The 26,098-nt window shown below is 36.8% G+C and overlaps 1 protein-coding gene and 1 pseudogene across 1 annotated transcript; one reads left to right on the forward strand and one right to left on the reverse strand.

The window, feature by feature from the left end:
- Positions 1-1,438: 1,438 nt before the first annotated feature.
- On the forward strand, positions 1,439-4,020 carry LOC140852056 (homeobox-leucine zipper protein HOX11-like; annotated as a pseudogene).
- Positions 4,021-21,647: 17,627 nt separating this feature from the next.
- Positions 21,648-25,782, reverse strand: LOC105053132 (protein trichome birefringence-like 1). Its single transcript, XM_010934180.4, has 5 exons — positions 24,564-25,782; positions 24,274-24,466; positions 23,986-24,179; positions 23,740-23,898; positions 21,648-23,621 (listed from the first exon to the last, which is right to left on the reverse strand). The coding sequence occupies exons 1-5, from the start codon at positions 25,709-25,711 to the stop codon at positions 23,282-23,284; spliced, it is 2,034 nt and encodes a 677-aa protein (XP_010932482.2). The 5' UTR covers positions 25,712-25,782; the 3' UTR covers positions 21,648-23,281.
- Between the last annotated feature and the right edge of the window lie 316 nt (positions 25,783-26,098).

Raw genomic sequence — 26,098 nt, forward strand, 5'->3', positions numbered from 1 at the left:
TAAGTTGATACATCTAGAAGCATATCATATTATTCTCTTAGACCATATTGTTGGTCCTTCGAGCCATTTTTGAGCTCATTGATTGGAGATGTGTGGTTATCAAATTCCAATTATGTCTATAGAAACCTCCATATTCTTTCTGTCTATTTTTTTGTATATAGTAGAGGATGATAACCGCTCAAAGGATCCAACGTCAAGCATTGGATGGACTTCGGCTAGTCATGACCTATCAATACTCTATACAAACATATAAAAACAAAGTAATGCATGTTTCATCACTCTACTCCATTTTTATGGGCAGCACAATTTCTTTAAAGAATTTCTTTTAAAGCAAACACGAATTTCACTCTACTTTACCTAAAAATAATTTTTTTAAAAATTTTATCAAAATTTTTTTTTTTTAAAACAACTGAAGATGTATATGGATATATGTTGGAGAAGGAAAAAAGTGATGACAAATGAGTAGACGTGTAAAACAATATGCATCACCTAGAGTATTATGCTTGATGAGATGTATCATGTTATGTTATTGATCAATCTCGTAATTATTGATATTGTAAAAGATTATTTATTTTAACAATACAAACAGGAAATAAAAAATTATAGTCATCTTCTTTAAAATTTGTATAAAAAAATTATAGTTTCACAGAAATATTAATTAGCAATGGTCCAGAATATTTTTAGCCTCACATGGCTTCTTGTTGCTTATAAGATAACAAAAACCTGATGGGCATCTGCATAAAATAATACCAATAATACACAAAGAGCTAATAATTAAACTCATAATTATAAACATATACTGCATGCATGGGTGGGCCCACAATATATCATTTCTAGGCGACAGTCATCATCCCCTACCCTCAGCTTATAACAGTAGCCATCATAACCTATGATTGCAGCTAGTGAACAGGCGCTAATTTTGTACATATCTTAAATTAATAAAACAACAAAACTAATAAATATTTATATAAAATAAAATATTCATGCATGAGATAGGAAAAACCAAGGAACCTATAAAAAAAATAATACCACAGATGGCAAATTAAGGTTAGCATTAAGTTAAAAGTGCTCCATATTCATAAACCAATTGTACTCTGGCCGTTTTATCTAAAGCAGTGGTTGGTGGTTCACAGTCTCTCTCTACCCATTAGTTAAAACTTAAAAACTGCTTCCATATATTTATAAGTAATGTGGATATAACTTTGTTATCCCATGATGGGCTCTTGATTAATATAATTATTTTCATTTATTTTGGCATTTGAATAAACTTTTTATTTTTTTCTTTTAGTCCATGCTTCCCTTTCCTGGGTCACGTGTGTTTCGTCAACCTGGGCATGTCGGTCAAACTGCCTTCCCCTTGCAATCGATCACAAACGGGAGAGCTCTCTCTCTATAAAACCCTCCAAGCCTTTTCTCATTTCCTGCTGCTTCGCTTTTGATAGCCTCTCTCTCTCTCTCTCTCTCTTTCTCTCTCTCTCTCTGTGTTCTAATAGTCTCTGGCGGCCGGAGATGGAGCTGGGCTTGAGCCTGGGGGAGGCGCCGGCGAAGGCCAAGGTCACGGCGGAGAAGGCTGGGGTGAAGGCCAGGGGAGGGCTGGGGTTGGGGCTGGGAGTTGGTGTCGGAAGGAGGGAGGAAGAGGGACAGGAGGGAAGAAGGGTGGAGGAGGAGGAGGAGGAAGAAACGAGGAAGGAAGAGGAGGAGGAGGAGGGGAGAGAGGGAGGAGAGGAGAGGGGTTCTGTTGAACCGCTGGTTCAGCTTAATCTCCTCCCCTCGGCCCCTGTTCCACGGCGCTCGTCGCCCCAGCTGGGGTTTCCATGGGTACCCGAGACCAGTAAGTCCTCTAACTAAACTACAAATATCGAATCTTCTTCTTTATTCATAAGATTTTAGTTTCAAATGGCTGACCAGATCGCTTTAAAGATTGAAAGGTTTTGGAGTAACTCAGTCAAAATCTACTACTACTTTTTTTTTTTTTTTTTTTTTTCAAGATTTCATGCGGTAACAAGAAAAAAAAACCAGGAATTTTTTTTTTTCATCGTTTTTTAAGATAGATTTACGAGTAATTTAATCAATATTCTCTATGTTTTTAAGATTTCATGCGATAGAGGTTATTTAGCCGCTTCAGATATGGTTTTTTTTTTTTTTTTTTTTATAAAGTCCTGGTTCTTTTCTTCTTTTTTTTTAAGACCTTATAAGTTTCTTTGATTTTTATATCTTTACTCCTCTCTCCTTTTTCCCCCCCCCCCCTTTTTTTTTTTTGCAGCTTTAGGATAAATTTTTTTTTTTTTTTTTTTTTTTTTTTGTGCTGCTTCTAAGAATTTGGCGATGGTTATTGATGGATTTCCCTCTGTTATTTTATTTGAATACTTATTTGTGTAGGAAATTTGGAGGTCTCGACGCGCGGGTTAGATGTGAACCAGGCGCCGTCGGTGGAGGAAGAAGGGGTGGTGGTGTCGTCGTCGCCGAACAGCACCGTCTCTTCGTTCCAGATGGACTTCTCCGCCGCCAGGGGCGGCAGCGGCGGGCGGGCGAGAAGGGAATAGTGGCTGCTGGCGGGAGCGAAGCGGAGGCGGAGAGAGCCTCCTCGAGAGCCAGCGACGAGGAGGAAAATGGGCTTGCAAGGAAGAAGCTCCGCCTCTCTAAGGAGCAGTCCGCCTTCCTTGAAGAAAGCTTTAAAGAACACAACACTCTCAACCCGGTATATAAATCTGTCCACCACCCTATATAATTCTTTCAAAAAAAAAGAAAAGAAAAAAAAGTCTAAATCTTTAATATAAATCGAAACTTTTCCTAAAAACTCTGTTAAATTTCTTTTTTTCTTATCTTTCAGAAGCAAAAGCTGGCTTTGGCTAAACAACTAAATCTTCGACCCCGGCAAGTGGAAGTCTGGTTTCAAAACAGAAGGGCCAGGTATTTATTTTTTTCCTTTTCTTCTTACTTCACTCTTTTTTTTCCCTCTCTCTCTCTCTCAGGTTTCTTTGGTGTTTAGTGAATCGATTATTCCATGTCTGATGAGCTCTGAACCTCTCCTTTTTTGGGTCTTCTGAAAATTTCCATTGGGATGTCTTCACTTCCATTTTGAACTATTTATTTTATTACTATGATTTGTTTTTCTCGTGCTTTTTAGAACAAGACAAGAAACAAGGACGAGTTCTTCCTAATCCAAGCATTTGAGATGGCAAGAGTTTTTTCTCTCTCATATATCGTATAAAACCAATCACCAGAATTAGAGAGGTTCATGGTCTCTAAGTTATATACGTGTATCTAGCCATGCCTGATTCTTGGAAAAAATTCGAATCCATACTTGTTTCCATTAAATTTTATTGGTTGCTCTCTAATGACAAATTTTTAGTTTTTCTTCTCTCAAACTTTATTCCTTTTCATATGATGGTTACTGATCGTCACCTTCTCACTTTAGAAGACATTTTTTTTTCCTGCTCTCTGCTCTCAAGCTGAGATTATTATTTTTTGTTCTCTCTTTTGGCTTCGTTTCACGTAAAAGGACGAAGCTGAAGCAAACGGAGGTGGATTGCGAGTACCTGAAGCGCTGTTGCGAGACGCTAAGGGAGGAGAACCGCCGTCTCCAGAAGGAGCTGGCGGAGCTGCGAGCCCTGAAAACTTCTCATCCCTTCTACATGCACCTCCCCGCCACCACCCTCTCCATGTGCCCCTCCTGCGAGCGCGTCGCCTCCACCACCACCACTCCACCCCCCGTCGGCGCCGGCGCCGGCGCTTCCGCGCCTCCGCCTGCACCACCACGTCCTCCGCGGCCCCACCGGCCGCGGACCAGCGGCCGTCTTCCTTCGCCTCCCTCTTCTCGAAGCCCCGGTTCTATCCCTTCGTGCCGCCCACCCTGCCCCCACCCACCAGCCCTCGGCCGCGTCGTGATCACCGTCCCCGCCACTGGTGGCGTTTCTTGTAAATACTCACATTTTAAACGGCTTTTTTTTGTGTTTTTAATTTTGGACTTTTTATTTAAAGAAGAGAGAGAGATGGAGTTGTTGACGGAGATTATATGGTATTTCTCTTATTCTTTTTCCAGGGAGAAAGAGGGAGAGAATGCTGATACTGTTAACACTGAACATATTTTGCTCTTTTTATTTTTAAATATAAAATTTTCACTTATTAAGCTGAAGTGTTGTCTTTTAGTGAACACTTTTTTCTTAAATTATTTATTTGATTGCTGAAATGCATACATAATTTGAAAGAGAGAAAAAGAATACATTTTGGAGATCAATATTTTTGGATGGTATGGGAAAGGAAAGAAAATTGAAGTATGTGTACTGTCACAATAGAGTTATGAGCCAAGCTCCATTTGAACTCTTGTTCACAAGTAGCTTGTAGGCTTGTTTGAGAGGTTATGGGTTTTGAAGTCTGCAATGATTTAAATAGATGTCAATTAAGACGTTGTGTGTCATAGTATCCTGTGTCCTTGAGGTAGTGTTGTACTGACTTCTCGGGAACTACTGGGCTCACCATTACCGCATCATGTTGAACACCATCTTCGAGAAACATTTGCATGCTATGATGCATTGGAATGTCTTGTATCTCAATACACTGCTCAAATTGAAAGAACAAAAAACTTTCAGTGAACTAATTTTACAATGCATGCTGTGGATATGTTTTTTCTTTTTTTCTTGATGCTAGAAAAAAAAAATAGAAACAAGAAGCAATATCCTGAAGTGACCAACTCCGAGTCACTCCTATGGCGCATATACTGCAGTCAAAGGTGAAAAATATTGTTTGAGAGTCTCAGCATATGTTAAGCCCAAGTTAGCCAAGCCATCAGCTACAGAATTAGATCGTGGTGGGTGTTGTATAGTGTGCTATTGTGATAGAGCATTTATTTGAGGTAGGGATACAAGGTGAAGAATATTGTTTGAGAATCTCAGCATATGTTAAGTCCAAGTTTGCCAAGCCATCAGCTACAGAATTAGATCGATACATAATACTGTAGTAAAGTCCAAAATAAACAATCTAGTAAAAAGTTTTTTTATTTTTTATTTTTTGGCAGAGATAAAAATAAGGTTGCTTCCCTCTGCTGAATATGTCTCCACCTTCTGAATATGTCTTTATTCAGATCACATTTTTCTTTGATAATTTGACATGTAGCACGCTATACACATTCCTAGTTGACCATAGTTTGATCATCTACTACACACACACACACACACACAAATCCCTAGTTTTATTTTTAATCCTTTGCATGATAACATGAATGCAAGAATGGCCGGTAATAAACTATTACGTTGTGCTACATGATTGTACACCTAAAACAATAATAACCTCCAATACTAGATATTAGTAATCACACACACACTCACAGAGAGAGAAAGAGAGGGGGAGAGAGAGAGAGAGAAGGAAAAAAAGCCACATATCATGAAAGCTCTTAGACATGTAAGTGATGCAAATCCAGAGCATGGCATCATGTCGATCGGCACCTTGACAAATCGCATAAATTTATACCAGCCAAAGGAGACGGGTCAAATGACACCTCTGAAACAGTTGGGAAGTTGAGAACTACAAAACATGTGACACACTGGTAGACGTTGTAATCCCTTTGAAGTCTTCGTTTGATGCCTTTAATTTGTGAGAAGATGTACTGCTTTAGTTTTAATAGTCATACTTCAATATAGCTTGTCAGAGAGTTAACTTCTAACAAGGCTTATACTAATTAATGAAGCATATTTTAACAAGGAAACTGAGCCAGGGAGCAGAAACCTGGTCTCGAGTTTCCACATAAGAAAAATGTATTCCCTCTCATTGCTTAGCAAGAGAGCCTGTGAAACAAAGAAGTGGCTTCTGTTTGTTAATTTGTGCACTAAAAATATGAAACAATGACGTGGTGAAGCATAAGATGAGACGGTGAAGGATCTAGGAGTTGAATTGGATGTCTCTCTTATGGGATGCCTCATCCTGTCACAATCCTTTTCATTATCTTAGTCTAGATATTTATTATTCTGAAGAGTTCGTGATAGTAAAAAACATTTTATTTGACACCTACATGGTGGAGGACTGGCTGGGTCCGTTGGCCACAAATTTATCTGGGCATTTTAAGATGTGTCTTGGAGTCTAGGCAGGATGCATGGTATATGATACCTTGCATGACTTCATTGTCATGGTTCGAGTGCACCTACTCAATGTGCATGACATGTTCTTCTGATCTTTTCATAACAATATTCTGAAAAAACATGATTGGGAAAACTCTGCTTTCATGAACTTTAAAAAAGATAAATTCCTCTGTTTGAATTAACACTAAAACTTTCGCATTACAATAGAGAATTAAAGAAGCATTGCAGTTCTTTGAAACCGAAACCCTAACAACCTAAGAGATCTGATAGGCCTTGCCCACTGCAAAATAGTTGTCTCTGAAGTTGACCATTTCATACCAGAGCCAAAACCTACAAGCCCACTTGGAACATATAATTAGGCTTTGAGGATGACTACAATCATAAGAGAAGCCAAATCACCTGTTTGCAAGTAGGTTGGATCAGCTATCAGTTGAATCGAGATTTTATGTAATGACTACATAAACTATGTTGGCTAATACACGAACCAAATTTTCAGTTCTCACCAACTTAAGCTATTTTTTCAGCCGAACATCAATAAAAATCTTTTTCAAAAAACTAACATCATTTTCATCAGCATATATCATGGCTGTGATGTATAGAATTCTTTAGTCTTCATGAAAGCTAGAAATACGAAGGTACATCTAGCATCAATAACATTATCACCTACCGTAGAATGCAAAATCAAATTTGACATGGGCATATATCAGAGAGGATATATAGTTGGCTGAACTCATTAATCTCTGAAGTGGTTAGTAGAATATGCAATAAAACACAGTTTAGATGATAGTGTGCTTATATTTACCAATGATGGTGTCATGTTCATTAAAATACCGAACAAGAGGGAATGCTTGTGCCAATTGGTGCATATAGGTAGCCAACTCTCCACTTATTTTTCTGGATATGCCCCTAAGAAAGGCACAAAAATAACGAATTCACATGACCTAAAAGACTGTTATGTGCCCAAGTTAGGATTGACCTCTTTGATAGAGATGCGCATGCATGATGTTAGTTTTTTGTTTTTTTTTAATGGTAGAGTCATAGCCTTCATGCTATATTCTACGTTAATTATTACAGAGAGAAGAAGCACAACCGGTAGTGCAACAAAGCCAAAAGAGTTAGTGGCTTTTGAGAAGGGATGATGTCTTCTCTTATGGGGAGTGCCATCCCCCACACGCAAGAAGCAATGATTGGAAGCCTAGAAATTAAGAATAGCTTAGCGGAAAGGAAGAAGGCTTTTTGATCCCTTTGACTTCTCAAAAGAGTGGTCGAGTGAGGAGGGGAAGAGGCAGTGGTCTCACCTCATCCTCTTTATAAGTTGAATCAGACCAACCCTGTGGCAATTGGATGCAATAGCAAAAAGATTCATTGCTCTCAACTCATCACATGCCTAGGAAAATGACGGTCAATTGTTATGTTCGCTATATATATAGACGTGTTGATTAATTACTAGCTACTTAGGGTGTCACTTGTGATATAATACACTAGATATAATGCAAAAGAAAATTTAATTTGAGGTTCCCAGGAAAAGAATAATAAAATTGTCAGTGGCAAGATAATACCTCCGATAGTTTGATAACATTGATCATGATACCGAGTTATATTACATATATCAATCGCTTGATAATTTTGCGAATGATCCTAAGTTATGGATTACATATGATACTGGAGTGATATGAAATTTTGAGGAATATAGAAAATTTAATTAAGGTTCGCAGGAAAAGAATTATAAAATTGTCAGTGACAAGATAATGCCTGCAATGATTTGATAGCATTGACCACAATGCTGAGTGGTATTATATATATCGATTGCTTGGTAATTTTGAGAATGATAGTCAGTTAAGGATCATATATGATACTAGATCAGTGATATGAAATTTTGAGGAACACAGAAAATTTAATTTGGGGATCGTGGGAAAAGAACAATAAAATTGTCAGTGGCAAGATAATACCTCCAATATCTTGATAATGTTGACGGTGATGGCGAGTTACATTACATATATCAATCGCTTGGAAATTTTGAGAATGATACAAAGTCATGGATTATATATGATACTAGGGAAGTGCAGCTAGCTTAAGGCGTACCTGCTCATGGGTAGTGCTAGGTGATGCACGTAGTAATTAATTAAATTACTCCATAAAACTTGCTTAATTAATCATGTTCTAAGATTTCTTCTTTTTGGAAAATTTATGAACCAACCAAAAACTGTTTTCATGTAACTCAAAATTAACGTCATGGCTATTCTCTTGGTTGGTTTTTTCCCTCTTTCTTTTAGGCTATATGCAAAGCTAATAATATCATGTGTTTCCTTGGACTTTTAGGCTTCGGAAATGAAAAAAAAAAAACAAAGAAGTGGGGATGGCTGCTAGCTAGTTTGGCCCGCAGCCGGACAGATGGGTACGCAAAAGCTGAGCGATGCTTACATGCATCCCATACGTGGCTGCTTCTGGGTTTAGATTTCTGTAGAATTTTTATGTAATTGTCCAGCTCTGTCTAAATATAAGCTTGTTTTGAAACCATCTCATTCACTTGTACGTCATCAAGCTCAAGCAAAAAGTGACTGATTTATATTATATTGCCCTAGGAGATGTGATTGACGCTTAAAACATCATGCAACTTGCCGATCGTTAGGTATGTTCTAAGGCGATTAAATGGTAAATCAATTTTGCATCAAATCTTTTACATGCATGCGTCCAGAGGAGAACCTCATCTCCGACAAATTACATACAATGACACAAATATTGATTCATCAATGATCTCACGAGCATATATTGCAAAGCCAAAGAATAAAGTGATTAATTTGTAATAATTTGGCGCATTTTGCTTAATTGTATAGTATATGATAATTATTGTAGTGTAGAACGGAAAAGACATCATTAGTCTCACATTGATTATGAGTGAAGAAAAAACTCTGATTTATATAGAAAAGGACAATTCTTCTCACGTGAGATGTCTTTTGAAGGATAAAACCGTGAGACATCAGAACGAACCGCAATAATGATGCGTCAGGAATGAAACCACCCCAGTAACTATAGGGCATGGAGGACATCATTTGTCTCATATAGACTCCCCTTTGACTGGATGGTTATATTGTGGTGTAGAAGGGAGGACATCATTTGTTCCATATTAGTTGTGAGTCAAAAAAAACTCTGACTTATATAAGAAAGGATTATCTTTCCCACGTAAGCCGTCTTTTAAAAGACAAAATCATGAGATCTATGGGTCAAAATAGATAATACCTCATATGTCGAGCTATAAATCTTTGACCGTAATAATAATTATTTTTAAAAATTAATATTCTAGCTTATTGCATATAAAAGTGCCGGCTTAGATTGTTGAATCGAGATATTGCACCTTATCCTAATAGTGCAATAATGTAGACATCAATGATCATTTCTTTAGATTTATCATATATCCCAAGGAATCTTTCTTCATGCGGAATGATGATTGGTTGGCTTTGTATTCAGTCTCCACATGCGGTACACGTAAGGATTATATTGAAATTCAACGTCTTATTATTATCGTTTAAGCATTACTTTAGCCCTTCGAACTTCTTCTTAAGGAAGCAAACTTGCTTCTCTTTGTACACTCTTGGAGATCCAGCCTTGCTTAATTTATATTAGCAGAATGTTGTATAGGAAATGCTTGTCTGCATCGTGTGAGCAATGACAATAATTGGTCAATATTTTGCAATTATAACGAATTTATTATGTCTATAACATTTTGATTATGCCTATAGCAGTCCAATGTGCCAATAAAGAGGAGGGTCTAAATTGTGTGATAATTGGCCAGAATATCCTTCTAATTTCAGGTCAGATTTAGCAGCAGTATCCTAAAGCAAATAAATTTCAAGGACAAGTGCGCCACAAGTTCAGGTTATCTAGACAAGAGAAAAGAGGTATCACATCCTAAATCCGGGACATAACACGGCTATGCTACCGAGGGATGGAGCCCATGATAACACGAAGTCAATCCATCATAATCATCTAAAATCCATCAAATAAAAAGATTCAATTCCATTATTCATCAAATAATCGAATCAATATTGGTTCAGAGCATCTAAATCCAAAAGCAAGTACCAACCCAAATCTCAATATTTATAAATAATTATAAATTCGTAATTATAAAATAAACTAAACTTCTGCTGCCAAATTTTAAGCTTGCTTATGCAGATCTTCAAGCTTGGATTCCCTTTTGCCGATCCTAACCTTATTCCTCTGTTCAAACAAAAAGAAAACAAAAAGAATATGAGCTACACTAGCCCAATAAGTAGAACTTGCGCTTTTTTATCGGATCAAACATAAGTTTTTCATGATAATGCAATATTTAGAAAATAGCAGGTAATACAAAATAAAGCATTTCATAGAGCATATAACAAAACAAATTATAAACTCATCATGCATGCATAAATCATGTATATTTCACAATCATGAATCGTAAATCATTTTCATCATGTATTCATGTCATGTTTCAAAATATTGCTCACAGATATTCGTGTTAAGATCACTATTATATCCATGATAGGGTCATATTTCTTAATCGACAGAGTTCTTAATTCATGTGCCAACTTTATACCCGCTAGCGGGGCCATGTTTCATGTGGATGCTAGCTCCGGATGTCAACTTTCCCAAAGGGATTCATTTATAGCCATCTGAGAGCCTTTGAAATCATTATATCTTTTTCTTAAAGCATACATATACATAGATGGAAAAACAATGAAATTCATGCTTCATAATGATGCTATTTTCATAAGACATATTCATGAAATCAATGCTCATAATAAAACATGCTTTTTCATATCACATATGCCGATCCTTATTTTATGAAAAATTATGATTTCATCAATAGCAATTTTTTGCATAAAAATATGATCATTTAAATATAAATAAGAGCATAAGATCTACTTACCTCATTCATCTTAGATCTTCAGACTTTGTTAGAAGAATCAGCTAATCCTATTTAAAATATCAAATCATCATCAATTTTTATTCCATGAATATAATAAGATTAAATCATAAGGAAAGCGGACTGTTGTCCAGATGTGTCGGACCATCCAGATACCAAGGTAATTCAGGGTCTCTGATCTGAGGGTCAGATTCAAGTGACTTGATCAAAAAATTGTGAAGCACAGATTAGATCAAGATCAATCAATAGAGTTCATTAATAATGAATTTGAAAGATACTTGATATGATCAAATGAGGTTGACATACAGTATGGATATCAAAGCAACTTTGGATCATCTTGTTAGAGTCAATATGAACCCCTAAAAGATGAAGGCATGACTTGGTACAGGATTCATAGACCTTCTTAGAGAGAGAAAGTCAATCATGAGAGAGAAAGTAGAGAAAGAAAGTGGAGAGAGAATCTTCGTATCCTTCAAAAGTGGCAATCATGATTGAGATCATCAGAGGTCATATCAGGGTGACTTAATATGGATTAACCATGATTGATATTATCAATTTCGAATAAGGATCGAATCGGGATCTAATTCTGCATGAATTTCGAAGTAATTTCAAGTCATTATATTTTCATCTCAAGTTTATTCTAGGGTCTATGATACAATCAGAGAGAGAGAATGACCTTAGAGAGATAAAATTCATAAAAAGAGATAAAAAATCTAGAGAGAGAAAATGTAGAGAGAAGGTAGAGAAAGAAAGTTCAATTTTAGAGAGAGAAAGACTTAAGAGAGAGATGATAGAAACTTTCTCTCACATATATTTTATTATTATTATTATTATTTTTCCTTTTCTTTTCTTTTTCTTTTTTCTTTTTCTTTTCTTTTTCTTTTTCTTGTTCCCGTGGCCTTCTTTGGCTAAAATAGGGGACCTAGAGGTCCCCGTGCCTTTGATCGGCCGATCACGACCATTCCCCGTCCGACGGCAAGGGGCGATCCTCCCGTGCTCGGAGGCCGAAGCCGGCGGTCGGCGGTGACCGTCGGTGCCATAAAAAAATCAGGAAAAAAGAGAGAAGAACAGGGCTTTCTTCTCCGACGAAATCTGACGGCTCCTGTCGCCGGCGGTCGTGTCCACAGGCATGGGAAAGAAGGGAGAGAAGAGAGAAAGAGGAGGAAGGACTTACCACGGCCTCTGATGACCCCCATCGGCATGAAATCGTGGCGAGCACGAGTCGAGGGGCTGCGGCTTTAATCGAAAAAATCGGAGAAGAACTCCGATGATCGTCGGTGACTATTGTGTCCTCTCTTAGAGGAGAGGAGGGAGGTTCTTATAGAGCTCGTCTTAGGGTCTTTTAATGGCCCTAGGACTCCGATTCCTGATCGGAACCAGAGAAGGGGAAGACTCCGATCGAGAGCCTTCTTCTCTATATTTTTTTTTTTGGGGGTGGGTTTTGTGGCTTTAGGTCCAGTGGGCCGGATTATCACAAGAGGTGCCGTGTCTCATTCTAAAAGCACTATAAATATTTATACTTAATATAACTGCAAGTTGTTGAGTCTTATTTTCCCCCTGCTCTCTCTCTTCAATGTCTCTCTTTGCCTCCCAACGAATGGCCTGTCCCTACCTCCACTGAAGTGCAAGGCTCATATCAAAGACTGATATATCCATAAAGAATTTCTGACATGTTCCAAAAAAAGTGAAGAGGATCCAGCATTTCTGTTATTATCATATTTATGTCTTCTATTTCTTGCATTGGTTAAAATCGGATTACTAAATCCAATCACCGCGATGTCACATAATTTTGCAGGTCATATTTATGTCTCCAGTGCAACAACCTAAGAAGCGAATTGAACCAACTCACAAGTTGTTTGGAAAATCTAGCAGGATTGGACTGGATTTTCTATTAAATGCGTGGATTCGATATAAACTCACGGCCGGCCTTGGGGCGGGTCAAAGCGGGCGACCGCCCCAGTCCCCTATTATTTTTTTTGTCTGGGTAAACCAAACGTCTTCTTCCTCTCCCGAGTCCCAGCACCCCAACGGCTTTTTTGGATAAACCAAACGTCTTCTCCCTCTCACAACCTGTAGCTCCTCTCCCCTGCCTCTTCCTTCGTCTCCGATGTTTTCATCCTATTCTGCTATCCATCGATGATTCTTCCTTATTTTGGACGTCAAAAATCAGATCAAAATCCGTCAAAAAGTCAAGTAAATCTCTTCAATCCTCCTCTTTCAATCTGCTATGAATTTTAAACTTGATTTTTTGCCGATTTATTGTCAGAAAAATTCTTGAAATCCTAGTTCAACAAGTCCTCCATTTTTTCTTTTTTTTTTATCTTTCCGGCACCGTTAGGCTGCCGCCGGTCATCGGAGCTTGTGGTTGTCGTCGTCCGATCGTCGAAGACTGCCCCTTTAGTTGTGGGCGGTGTTGGCCGGGAGGAGGATCTCCCTTGTGGGTTGTGGCCTTGCCTCAGGAACAGGGATGAGTTCTCTGTTTCGTTAAAAAAAAAAAAAATAGAGAGAAAGAGTCTTTGTTTTACCGTGGAAAAAAAAGGAAAAAAAAACTATTCGACCACTGTTGGCTGAATTGAATTTTTTGATGCTTTATATATAAATTTTTTTATTTCTCTTTTTAGATCCTTGAATATGTTGTACTCTCAGCTTCTCTTGTTCTCAGCTCATTGAGTCTTCCAGATGAACTTTTTCTCTGACCATTCTCTATACATATGTAACAAATTTAAAATTTAAAAAAAAAATCACTGGAGCATGTGGTTGTCGTCATCCGATCGTCGGAGACCGCTCCTTTAGTTGTGGGCGGTGTTGGCCAGAGAGGAGGATCTCCCTTACGACCTTACCTCAGGAACGAGGGATGAGTCCTCTATTCCGTTAAAAAAAAAAAGAAAAGAAAGGATCCCCTATTTTACCATGGAAGAAAAACGAAAAAAAAAAGAGAAAAGAAAAAATGATCCACAGTTCACACAATAAAAAAAAAAAAGAAAAAAGATGATCCACACTGTTCTGTTAAAAAAAAGAGAGGATGAGTCCTCTGTTTTACTATGAAAGAAAAAGAAGGAAAAAAAAAGATGGTCCACAGTCCACACAATAAAAAAAAAAATAGTTCACACAATATAATTACATGGATTTGTTAATTATAATCCAATTGGTTTAGGTATATGAAATTTGATCCGTCTATATGAGAGTCTCAATCAATAGGTCAGTATTCTTACATATGATGGAATATATTTAATTTTGTACATCTAGGACTTGCTTTTTTAAATAAATATAATTATGATCTTTATATCCATCTTATTTTTTTAGATAGCTTGTAGTTTCACTTCATTTTCTTATTATTTTTACTATATCTTATTCTTAAAATATTTGATTAATTGTCATGTTTTATTTTTCAGGTTTAAATTTTTATTACAATTACAGTAGCTTTTGCTCAAATTTTGTTCCATCAACAAAGCCTTCAAGCAAGTTGTATTGTTCTATCAAAAAGCTTTAAATCAGGTTCTATTGTTCTAAACTTTAAATTTATTGATTACTAATTTTAGCTAATATTTATTATTTTATTTATCAAAATGATACCTAGAAAATATCCTTCGGGTCATGAAAAACTTAAAAAAAAAAGAAAACAAGAACAATTGACTCAATCATTAAAAAGGAGGTCTTGATAAATTTATTATAAATAAAAAAAGTGATATAGTTGAGAATTCAAATAATATTGCTAGTGAATTTGTCAATAAAAATACAAATGTTACTTATGAATTAAATAATGATAATAATATTATTAATAATGATAATACTAATAGCACAGATGATCTCATTAGTGGTGATAAAAATTTAATGAATGAAAAATCAAGTGAATCAAATACTTTTGACATTTATGATCCTAGGATATGGGATAGTCTTGATATAAATTTTAAAGATTTATTAATTAAAAATGATCCTAAAAGAGATATTAATATAAAGTTCCCTCTTGATCAATATAATAGATATTTTTTTTAACACATTATGATCGAACTTTACCAAATGGAGAGCAACATGATCGAAAATGGTTAGTATATTCAAAAGAGTTAGACAAATTGTTTTGTTTTTGTTGTAAGCTATTTAAATCAAATGATAATAGTAGTAGAAGTCAATTAGCAAGTGATGGCTTTAGAGATTGGAAACACCTTAGTGAAAGACTTAAAGCTCATGAAACTAGTAATGATCACATTCATAATATGACCATTTGGATTGATTTACAGAATAGATTTAAAAAAAATCAAACAATCGATAAACATATTCAAGAGCAAATTAATAAAGAGAAAGAACATTGGAAAAAAGTACTATTAAGAATAGTAGCTGCTGTTAAATTTCTTGCTCAAAGTTCTCTAGCTTTTCATGGAACGAATGAAAAAATTTATCAAAATAGTAATGGTAATTTTTTACGATTAATTGAAATGATTGCTGTTTTTGATCCAATTATGCAAGAACATCTTAGACGTATTCAAAATAATGAAATTCAATATCATTATCTTAGTCATAAAATTCAAGATGAGTTAGTAATTGCATTAGCATCTAATATAAAAAATTTAATAATTAAAAGAATTAAAGAAGTAAAATATTATTCTATTATACTTGATTGTACTCCAGATGCAAGTCATCAAGAACAAATGTCTTTGATCATACGATGTGTGAATATTTCAAAAAGACCAATAACAATAGAAGAATACTTTTTAGAATTTTTAAAAGTAGATAATACATCAGGTTTAGGCTTTTTTAATGAATTACAATCTATTATAGAAACTCTTGATTTAAACATTGATGATATAAGAGGATAAGGATACGACAATGGATCTAATATGAAAGAAAAAAATCAGAGAGTACAAAAAAGATTATTAGAAATAAATTCTAGAGCATTTTATACACCATGTGCTTGTCATAGTCTTAACTTAACACTTTGTGATATGGCTTGATCTTGTAGTAAAGCTAAAACTTTTTTTGGTGTAATACAACGTATATATAATGCATTTGATGGTTCTACAAAGAGATGAAAAATTTTACTTGATAATGTACCTAATTTAACATTAAAGCCATTGTCACAAACACGTTGGGAAAGTCGCATTGAGAGCGTCAAAGCAATAAGATTTCAAACTCCATAAATAAGAGAAACTTTATATCAATTAGCTGAAATTTGTGAGGATTAAAAAACAAAGAGTGAAACTGAATCTTTAGCAACACATGAGCTTGAAAATTTTGAATTTTTATTAGGAATGATTATTTGGTATGATATACTATTTACTGTTAATTTAGTTAGCAAAAATTTACAATCTAAGGATATGCGTATAGATGTTGCCATTGATCAATTAAAAGGATTAGTTTCATTTTTTGAAAGATATAGAGAGACTGGCTTTACTTCTGCCATGATTTCAGCTAAGGAAATTGCAAATGAGATGGGAATTGATCCTATATTTCGTATAAAACGTCAAGTAAAAAGAAAAAAATAATTTGATAAAAATATTAATGTAGATATTGAACAATCACCAGAAGAATCATTTAGAGTTAATTATTTTTTATATTTAGTAGATCAAGCTATCTTTTCATTGAAACATAGGTTTGAACAATTTTAATTATATGAAAATAATTTTAGATTTTTGTTTGATTTCAAAACATTAATTTCATTGGATGAAGAAAGTTTGAAAAAATTTTGTCTTAATCTTCAAAATATTTTAACAAATGATAATCATTATGATCTTGATGGGATTGATTTATTTTTATAATTAAAAATTCTAAAAGCAATTATGCCAAAAGAAAACAATACTGCTATAGATATACTTAATTATATTAATGAAATAAATTGTTATCCAAATACATCAATTGCATATAGAATATTATTGACCATACCTGTCACTGTTGCCTCTGCTGAAAGAAGTTTTTCAAAATTAAAATTATTAAAATCATATTTACGATCAACAATGTTACAAGAAAGATTAAATGGTTTAGCTATGCTATCTATTGAAGAAGAATTATTATCAAATATTGATTACAAAGAAATTATAAAAAATTTTGCATTACAAAATGTACGTAAATTAATTTTTCAATAATAATTAATATTTAAAATATATTAATTTTTAATAATTTTTTTTTATTTGGCCCCAGGTCTAAAAAATATCAGAACCGGCCCTGTATAAAATTAAAAACTATAATTTTTAATAATTTTTAATAATTTTTCAATTTTAGAGAGAGAAAGATTTAAGAGAGAGATGAGAGAAACTTTCTCTCACATGTATTTATTATTATTTTTTTTTTCTTTTTTTTCTTTTTTTTTCTTTTTTTTTTCTTTTTTCTTTTCTTTTTTCTTTTTCTTGTTCCCGTGGCCTTCTTTGGCCAAAACAAGGGACCTAGAGGTCCCCGTGCCTTTGACCGGCCGATCACGGCCATTCCCCGCCCGGCGGTGGCCGGCAGCAAGGGGCAACCCTCCCGTGCTCGGAGGCCGAAGCCGACGGTCGGCGATGACCGTCGGTGCCATAAAAAAATCAGAAAAATAGAGAGAAGAACAGGACTTTCTTCTCCGACGAAATCCGACGGCTCCTGTCGCCAGCGGTCATGTCCACAGGCATGGGAAAGATGGGAGAGAAGAGAGAAAGAGGAGGAAGGACTTATCACGGCCTCCGATGACCCCCACCGGTGTGAAATCGCGGCGAGCACGAGTCGAGGGGCCGCGGCTTTAATCGAAAAAATCGGAGAAGAACTCCGACGACCGTCGGTGACTATTGTGTCCTCTCTTAGAGGAGAGGAGGAGGATTCTTATAGGGCTCGTCTTAGGGTCTTTTAATGGCCCTAGGACTCCGATTCCTGATCGGAACCGAAGAAGGGAAAGACTCCGATCGAGAGTCTTCTTTCCTATTTTTTTTTTTTTTTTGGGTGGACTTTGTGGCTTTAGGCCCAGTGGGCCTGGTTATTACAAGAGGTGCCGTGTCTTATCCTAAAAGCACTATAAATATTTATACTTAATATAACTGCAAGTTGTTGAGTCTTATTTTCCCCCTGCTCTCTCTCTCTTCAATGTCTCTCTTTGCCTCCCAACGAATGGCCTGTCCCTACCTCCACTGAAGTGCAAGGCTCATATCAAAGACTGATATATCCATAAAGAATTTCTGACATGTTCCAAAAAAAGTGAAGAGGATCCAGCATTTCTGTTATTATCATATTTATGTCTTCTATTTCTTGCATTGGTTAAAATCGGATTACTAAATCCAATCACCGCGATGTCACATAATTTTGCAGGTCATATTTATGTCTCCAGTGCAACAACCTAAGAAGCGAATTGAACCAACTCACAAGTTGTTTGGAAAATCTAGTAGGATTGGACTGGATTTTCTATTAAATGCGTGGATTCGATATAAACTATATCAACCCACCATACTTTTTCATTTTGTTTCCTGCCTCTTTGTTGTACATTTTTACTACAATTATGTTTTAGGTGGTGGACATTGAAGCTGCTTGAGAAACAAATAGTCCGAAGTCTATATTCTAAGATTCATGATGTATGTCGAGCTACAAACCTGGTTGGGATGGGCAGCGCAAAATATTGGACAAGGCAAATATTTTTCCTTCTCTACAACACAAGTGTACCACTCTTCTATCCACATTGGCAATGGAATAAAATTGCGCAGGAAGATGCTGCTTTGAGTAAGAATCAAGTTTCATCAATACATTACTGCGGGACGCCATGTTTCCAAGTCTACTATCTATTGCAAGGATGTTTGGATAATTCTGGGTTAATTATATCAATTTTCTTTGTGGTGCACTGGCTTACACATCATTGTGTTCTTGATCTGCATCAATGTGGAATCCATATGACTTCACCGGATCCAGTGACCTTTGATCTTGCAGGGAGTATGTTACAGCTTTTCACTCGTTGTGTCATGAAATGCCTCAGATGTATTGTTTTCCCTACAAACAGGATGGGATATAGGTGCCCAGTCACATCGAGGTCTCTTTACTTCTGTTGGTCTTCGGCCATCTGGTTCATCAAGTATTGCTGACACAAAGGATCACAGTCCTCAACCTTATTGCGTGAGGCCAAGTTTTTGTTCAATTCCAGCAGAGTTGCTATGATGCACTATTTACTCTTAGTGCCTGTGAACACTTTAAATCACCCCAACACTTGGTGCTTCAGGTGTATACTTGTTATCTGTTCTGTAGTGGGGTGTGGTTTTATTATAATAATGTTGGGTGCTGATCAATCGATTGGAGGTGGTGAGTGGTTTTGAAAGGATCCTTTTGTATCCTTACCACTGTTATATACTCTGTGTAACCTACCATTTTTATTTTAAGCAATGCTTCCATCTCTTAACCAGAAAAAAAAAAAAAAAAAGAACCCTCCACCCTTGCAACCTAAATCCTATGAGAAGAGGAAAAAGAAATCTTCGTAGATTTTTTTCCTTCCTGCAAAACAATCAGGAGGATTTAGACTATGACTTAAGTGGACCCTTAGAATTTGATTTTAGTCTGGTTAGGTTAGGTAGTCTAGGCTAAAGCAACAAAATTATCTCTCTTCCATTACCTACCCCAACACCTCCCCTTCTCTCTCTCCCAAAGTGAGAACAAGCGTTTTCCTATATTGCAAAGAAGAAGAAGAAGAAGAAAAGAAGAAAAAACAATTGCTTGATTCCATTGTCCTTTGGAGTTGTTGTCCTCTTTTTTTCGGCCATGCTATATATGATGTTTCTCGGAGTCTACCCTTCTGGAAAGGCAACGGGCTTGCAAAGAGATTGTGATATTGCATTAGGGCTGCCACTTCTCTCAAATGATTCATGTCACTGCCTTTCCGAAGCTACAAACGCTAATTGTCTTATTGGATCCTTCTATTGGTTGCCATAAGAAGCATATCAGCAATACTATTTCTACATTACCTTTGGGTATAATATCAAGCAGGAAAAATCCATGTCTCCATCCAACTGTTTCAAATCAATGATAATATGAATTATATATCGTGTTCTCAATATTATTCTGCATTTCATTAACAAAAGTTACTGTATTACCATTTGGATTTTAAAAGAGAATCTAAAAATAACCACTTCACATGTCAGTCTTCTTTTTTGAAAACACCACAGGATGGCAATACTCAACCATTTAACCTGTTTCAACTTGTTGTAGACCGGGTTATATTATCTATTTAACAAAATGGTGCGGTTCGAATGTAAATTTTTGACACCTGTTCATCCTTGCAACATGAACAGGTCTGATTAGGTTAAGCCTCCAGCTGACCTAACCGGACTAAAAAAACCATCCAAACCCTGACCATATTCCAAACTTCTCAACCCAAAATTTGATTTGGATTAGGTCGGGCTGGGTTGATCTGTGTGAGACATTAGTTGTTGCAGAAAGGAGGTTTACTTTTTCGGGTTGAAAGTTTCTTAACACAAGCTAATTAAGACAAAATGCATTGAGTGAAGGCAGGCTAAAACAGGGTAACTTGGGTCGATCCAGGTTTGCCTATGCATTCAACCTCAACTCAAACCAGCTTTGATGCAGGTTGATATCAATCCAAATTCCAAAACCAACAAAATTGAGTGAAAAATATTGTATTTGACCAAACCGAGCCGAATTTTGAATCAGGTAAGGCTAGTTTTTCAGGTAAACCTGGTCAAAGTACCAATCCTCATTCTCGATCATCCGAACACAAACCTCTGCCTAAGAGATTCTTGTTTCAAGTTTTCTTGTTTCTAGTTTCAGATGATGCATTCTCATTGTTTTGGTCTGATTAATTGTAGCTTAAATAGATCTCCCCCTCTTTGCTTCCCTGCCCTGGCAGATCCCAATCAAGGAATCATCTTATGACATAAATCGACCATGCCTGAAATTACAATGGATTGATATAATACCTATATGGACTCTTCTTATTGAGAGTAGCTTATATACATATTTCTGCAGCAGAAAGATATTAAGAACCTACTTTTTATCAAGTCATCTCATTGTAACAAAATTGTTCAATAACATAACAGCATTTCAAATTCTACACACTATAAAAACATTATCCTAAATCTAGTTTCTCCAATAAATATCAAAAGAAAGAAAAACATTCTTATCGAAAAAAAAAAAGAAAAACATTGAGCTGAATTTTTGAAACAACTAGTGTATCTCTATACAGCTAGTATGACTATCATATAACAGTTATTAAAATAAACATCAGAAATTTAAAATAGCTGTTATTTATGATCAGGATGAAGCTTGGGTGATGAAGCTTGGGTGAAAATAAGTGAAGATCCAAATTGAATGATGGTGGTTAGGGGTGAAATGCCACTCGGTACGGCCACTCTAGATATCATGCCTTGAGGAGAACTCGGACCCCCATCCCACCACCAGCAATAAATAAATAAATAAATAAAAGAAAAGGAAAAAAACTCAACAATTAATAGTGTATGCATTTATGGGAGGTCAGTTTCCAAAACAAAAGTTGGAGTTTGCCTCCAAGGCCCAATCAATCAGGCACACCTGCTAGGCTTGATCATTTATTTCAACCAGGGCCACTTGGCCACTGGAATTACAACCTATAGATATTCAACAGGAGACCATCTCTCTTAACTGTTCATTATCCGATAGCTCCAATCTATTTAAAGTACAAGATATTAATAGATTGCATGAAAATGGAGAGGCTGAAAACTTGATTTCAAGTTACAAGCAGCAATAAGTAAAGAAATTCTACACTTTCTACAACAATAAAAAAAAATAAAATAAAATAAAACACAGCTTTTCTAGTAATTCAATTTGGCAAGAAATGAAAGGAGCAGAATAAATAAACACACAAGTCTTCCTGAGTTGCTGAGAAACAGTCAAGCAAGTTCGGGTTGACATTGTTTTCCGGTTTTTTTTAATGCATGAATAGATTCATAACAGAAGAAAATAGCATAGAATTTCGGACACATCACACTTAGTAAATAAATGAATGGCATGCACTTAATCCGCATCAAGTCAAATGGATGATTGTGGAGCCATCCCTCTGTCAGCTTTTATGTATGTCACACATAACAACTAGTTAGTGGGATTGTAATTAACTAGATATGCATCTTTTATCTCAAGTAAGAGACAAAATAATAATTAACCTCATCTTTTTGCTTGCGGCATGTAAATGTTGACAGAAAGCAGTTGATAGAGAAATCTCACCATCCATGAAACAATTATGAATGCTTCATTGAACAATGTGGATGAAGACTCATTTGACATAACACTCTTTAATGGCAAAAAGAGCCACAAAGGATCCCTTCTAGATGCTGATACTCCTTTGATCCAGAGGCATCATTGTCTACAAAAACTGGCATCATCCAACTGGTGGTATGGATGACTGAAGTCCTCCAAATTCTTCCGAACATTTGATAAGTACTTGACTCGATATCCTCCCTGTAAAACAATGCTGAAAGAGGAAAGCACAAATACACAACTAAATAGCATCGAAATGACATAAACAAGCCTTTTAAGTACCTTTTGTATCAACCATTACAAAAAAGATATCAGGCTTTCGAATAGATACAAGTTTTTAATTTCATGCAAATAATCCATCTCAATATTTTACTACGTAAATGCTTTACATTGTCGAGGCCATCATGGCATGCAATGAATAACATTAAAAGATTCCAATATCAAATAATATTAAGCTCAAAAGCAAACACATAAGATGAGGCCTAGCACTCTCCTCGCATTACTTGGCCTATGTTGGTAAGCAGCAGGAAGTCAGCTAAAAGATATTTCAAAATAGAAATTTGCAGAGTACATCTCTTTCAGCATGTTTACATGCAACACTTGTGATACTAACAGTTGTGCGATCAATAATGGATGGTGAGCAAATAAATCCTAATACTTCATCTTCCTCAAAACTTCACCATGTCAATATGTACAACATGCATTAATACATCAAAGTTAAGAACAACAAACAACTCGCACATAAGGGTAAAAGAATTTGCCCAAAGAACTTACTACCAGAGAAGGCTGAATAAAAGAAAAGAAAGGAATGAAATATACACAAAATGCTTTATATAATCACAGAAATGGCATTCATTTATTCTAAATTGACACATTACCTTAACTCTGCAATCTACAAGCCTAAAAAGGTGCAAAAAAATTGAGTATAGATGAGGGAGATCACTATAACAGCTTACTTTTCTTCTTTGTGGTACATAAATAACTTATATCCGAACCTTTCTCCTTCAACAAAACTCACTTTGTTTCTCTTTATAAGGACAGCGTAACTTTGATCCGCTCCTTGGTTATTCATATCTGCAATATAGAATTAATATAGAAACATCCACCATTAAGTGTCCACCTCCTTATTGTCAACTTACTGCAACAGTTGACGCTGCTTGATCAATAGCTGTACATATAGTAGCTCATTCCAAGAATCAGGCACTCCTGGTAGGCACCAGTGGCTGCAGTCCTGGTACATCTCAGGGGACCTCCTCTCCTCCTCGGTAAGGTTTTGCTTACGGTAGATGGAAGGGTGGGCATCTTTCCTGTAGTCGGTCATTCTTGTGATATTCAAGTAAGAGACAGGGGTCTTCATTTCCTTGATAACAGTTTCTAAGACCTGCATCTTTGGTGGATAGGGATAGAGATATTTTTCATTCTTAATGGGCTCCGTCTCATTGTGACATTGGCCACCAGAATTCCATTGACCCCCACTACACCAGACATAAAAGAACAAATCAATTTCGCTATACCAATCAAAAGAATGAACATAGAATTCTTGAATCACAATATTCAATGAAATTTAATGAAGGAAAAAAAATCTTTAGTTACCTGAAATGTGAGGCAGAGTAACCCCTAAAGAAGACTAGTGTTTTCTTAGGGTTCACATTGGTGTCCACCCATTTTGCCCATGTAGTAAGAGCCTTGTGAAATGCTTCCACAACATTTAGCTCGCTATAGACATGGTCACCTTCTTGGTAGTAGTCTTTCCTATTTGGAGAAAAGCTTATTTGAATTTGACTCTAAACCATGTAATGCAAATAGAATATAATTCCACAAACTATATCTCCTGATTACCCTTTGGAGGTCTTCTCATGAGTCCACCAATGCCCAGTGTTGAAGACAAGGACATCTGCATCCTTATACTTGGGAGATGATCTCTCTATTATGTCGAGCCGAAGTGTTTCCTTTGTCTTCCCATTGCTCACTGGCATCTCCCATTCCTGAACAAGAAAAGGGGAGCGAAAGAACTCCACAGAGCAGTTGTAGTCCTACACACCAATTAGAATGAAATAAATTACTATAATGATTGCCAGGAAGATCACGAAGAAATGTAAAACTAACTTGGGAGGAAAGAAAACCTACCTTGAAAATAAAAGAGTAGGAACCCTCAGTCCTGAATTCATGCCTACCAGATGCCTCAAAAACCTTCTTTTTATCCTTCACAGAGTATCTTAGAGCACAAACCAGAGACTCCCACATGTTTCTATTGAGCGAATCACCAACAAAAACCAGCCTCTTTCCCCTTAATCTCTCTAACATATCAGTTGCATTCAATCTGAACACAGTATATAAACAATTGTATGCATTAGATGAAACACATATCTGGATCAGACTTTGCATAATTTTCAAATTCCTGTTCTAAATTTTCTCACCTCGGGATATTGCAACCACTGGGCTTCCACCGGAGTTTCGGGTAAGCTCGATCCGGCCTTCCATTGAGATAGCAATTGAAGGGCTCATCAATGTGAGGGCAAGTTCCCTCAGGGTAGAGTGGGTATGAATCATCCTTCACCCAATTCCCTAGGAATATATCACAATCTTTCAAAGCATTGATCCATTCATCTCTCTTCCCACTACTACTACTACTGCTTGAAGTCGATGCCATGGCACCATCTTGCTTTCTGAGTGAAGCTGTTAGGTTCGAAGCTTTTTGTCCGGCCTTCGCCGGAGCTTTACTACTCTTTGGACTTGCAGAAACTCCTTTAGCTGATTGATTCCTGGCCAGTACTTCATTTTCCTGAGGACTAGTTCTTGATTCCTTTTGTTTGTTTCCCGAAACTCCATTTCCATTTGCACCAATTCCTTTTTCCATCTGATTCTTTGAAGGAACTCCACTTCCTTGCAATCCAACTCCACTCACTGACTGGTTTTTCTCCGGCAAGACTCCATCTTTCTTGGAGCCAACTCCCTCCTTCGCCTGATTCTTCTCAGGAACCCCCTTTCCGGCCTGGTTCTTTCCAGAAACTCCACTTATTCCACTTCCCGTCTGGTTCTTCGCCACCAAGTTTCCACCTTTCTTCGAACCCGGCCTTCCATCCGCTGGATTCTTAGCAGAAACGCCGTTTTCCGCCTGGTTCTTCCTGGGAGCTCCACTTCCCTGCGACCCAATTCCGGGGTTCGTGCGATTCTTACTTCCCAAAATCCCATCTTTCTGGGACCCAACGCCATTCCCGGTCTGATTGCCCCCTGCCGACACTCCATTCCCCGCATTTCCCAGCAAAGAAGGCCACTTTCCGGGAGAGGGCGAAGATGAATTGGGGAAGATACAGAAAAAGAGGGAGGAAATCTGGGATCTATACGAGGCGGTGGAAGAAGAGAAAGAGGCAGAGCTGAAGAGGTTGTTGAACCACGGGGAGCCGTTGGTGGAGGTATTGAATGCGAGGAAAGTGGTGCAGGCGATGAAGGCGAAGGCGAAGCCGTAGGCGAAGAGCTTCGTTCGCCGGGCCCCGACCACGGCGAAGAGGCTCTTCTGATCGGAGCCAAAGCTCGACGATTTTGGGAGCATCCCGCCGTCCTTCATGGCCGAGAAGAGAAGGAAAGGAGTTTCCAATGGTTAAACAGGGGAGGAGACAGAGAGAGGGAAGCGGGGGGGGGGGTTGGGAGTAAGGAGAGCGTGGAGAGAGAGAGAGAGAGGGTGGTGACCGCATATGACTGGTGTTCGTTTCTAGGTGGGAACTACTACAATGTGTTTGAAAAGGAGGTCTCTTTGTTCCACAAAATATACGGTTATGCCATTTTGTTGAGGCTAATTTGGATCCCCTAAAATGATGGGAGACTAATAGAGATTTTTTTTTTTGGTAAAAAGGCTAATAGAAATTTAAAAAATAATTTTTGTGCATATACAAGTAACTGAATTGATTTGCTTGATCAACTATCTTTATATTTGAGGATTAAAAATCTTTTTTTG

This window comes from Elaeis guineensis, chromosome 10, assembly GCF_000442705.2.
Source record: "Elaeis guineensis isolate ETL-2024a chromosome 10, EG11, whole genome shotgun sequence".
Lineage (NCBI taxonomy): Eukaryota > Viridiplantae > Streptophyta > Magnoliopsida > Arecales > Arecaceae > Elaeis > Elaeis guineensis.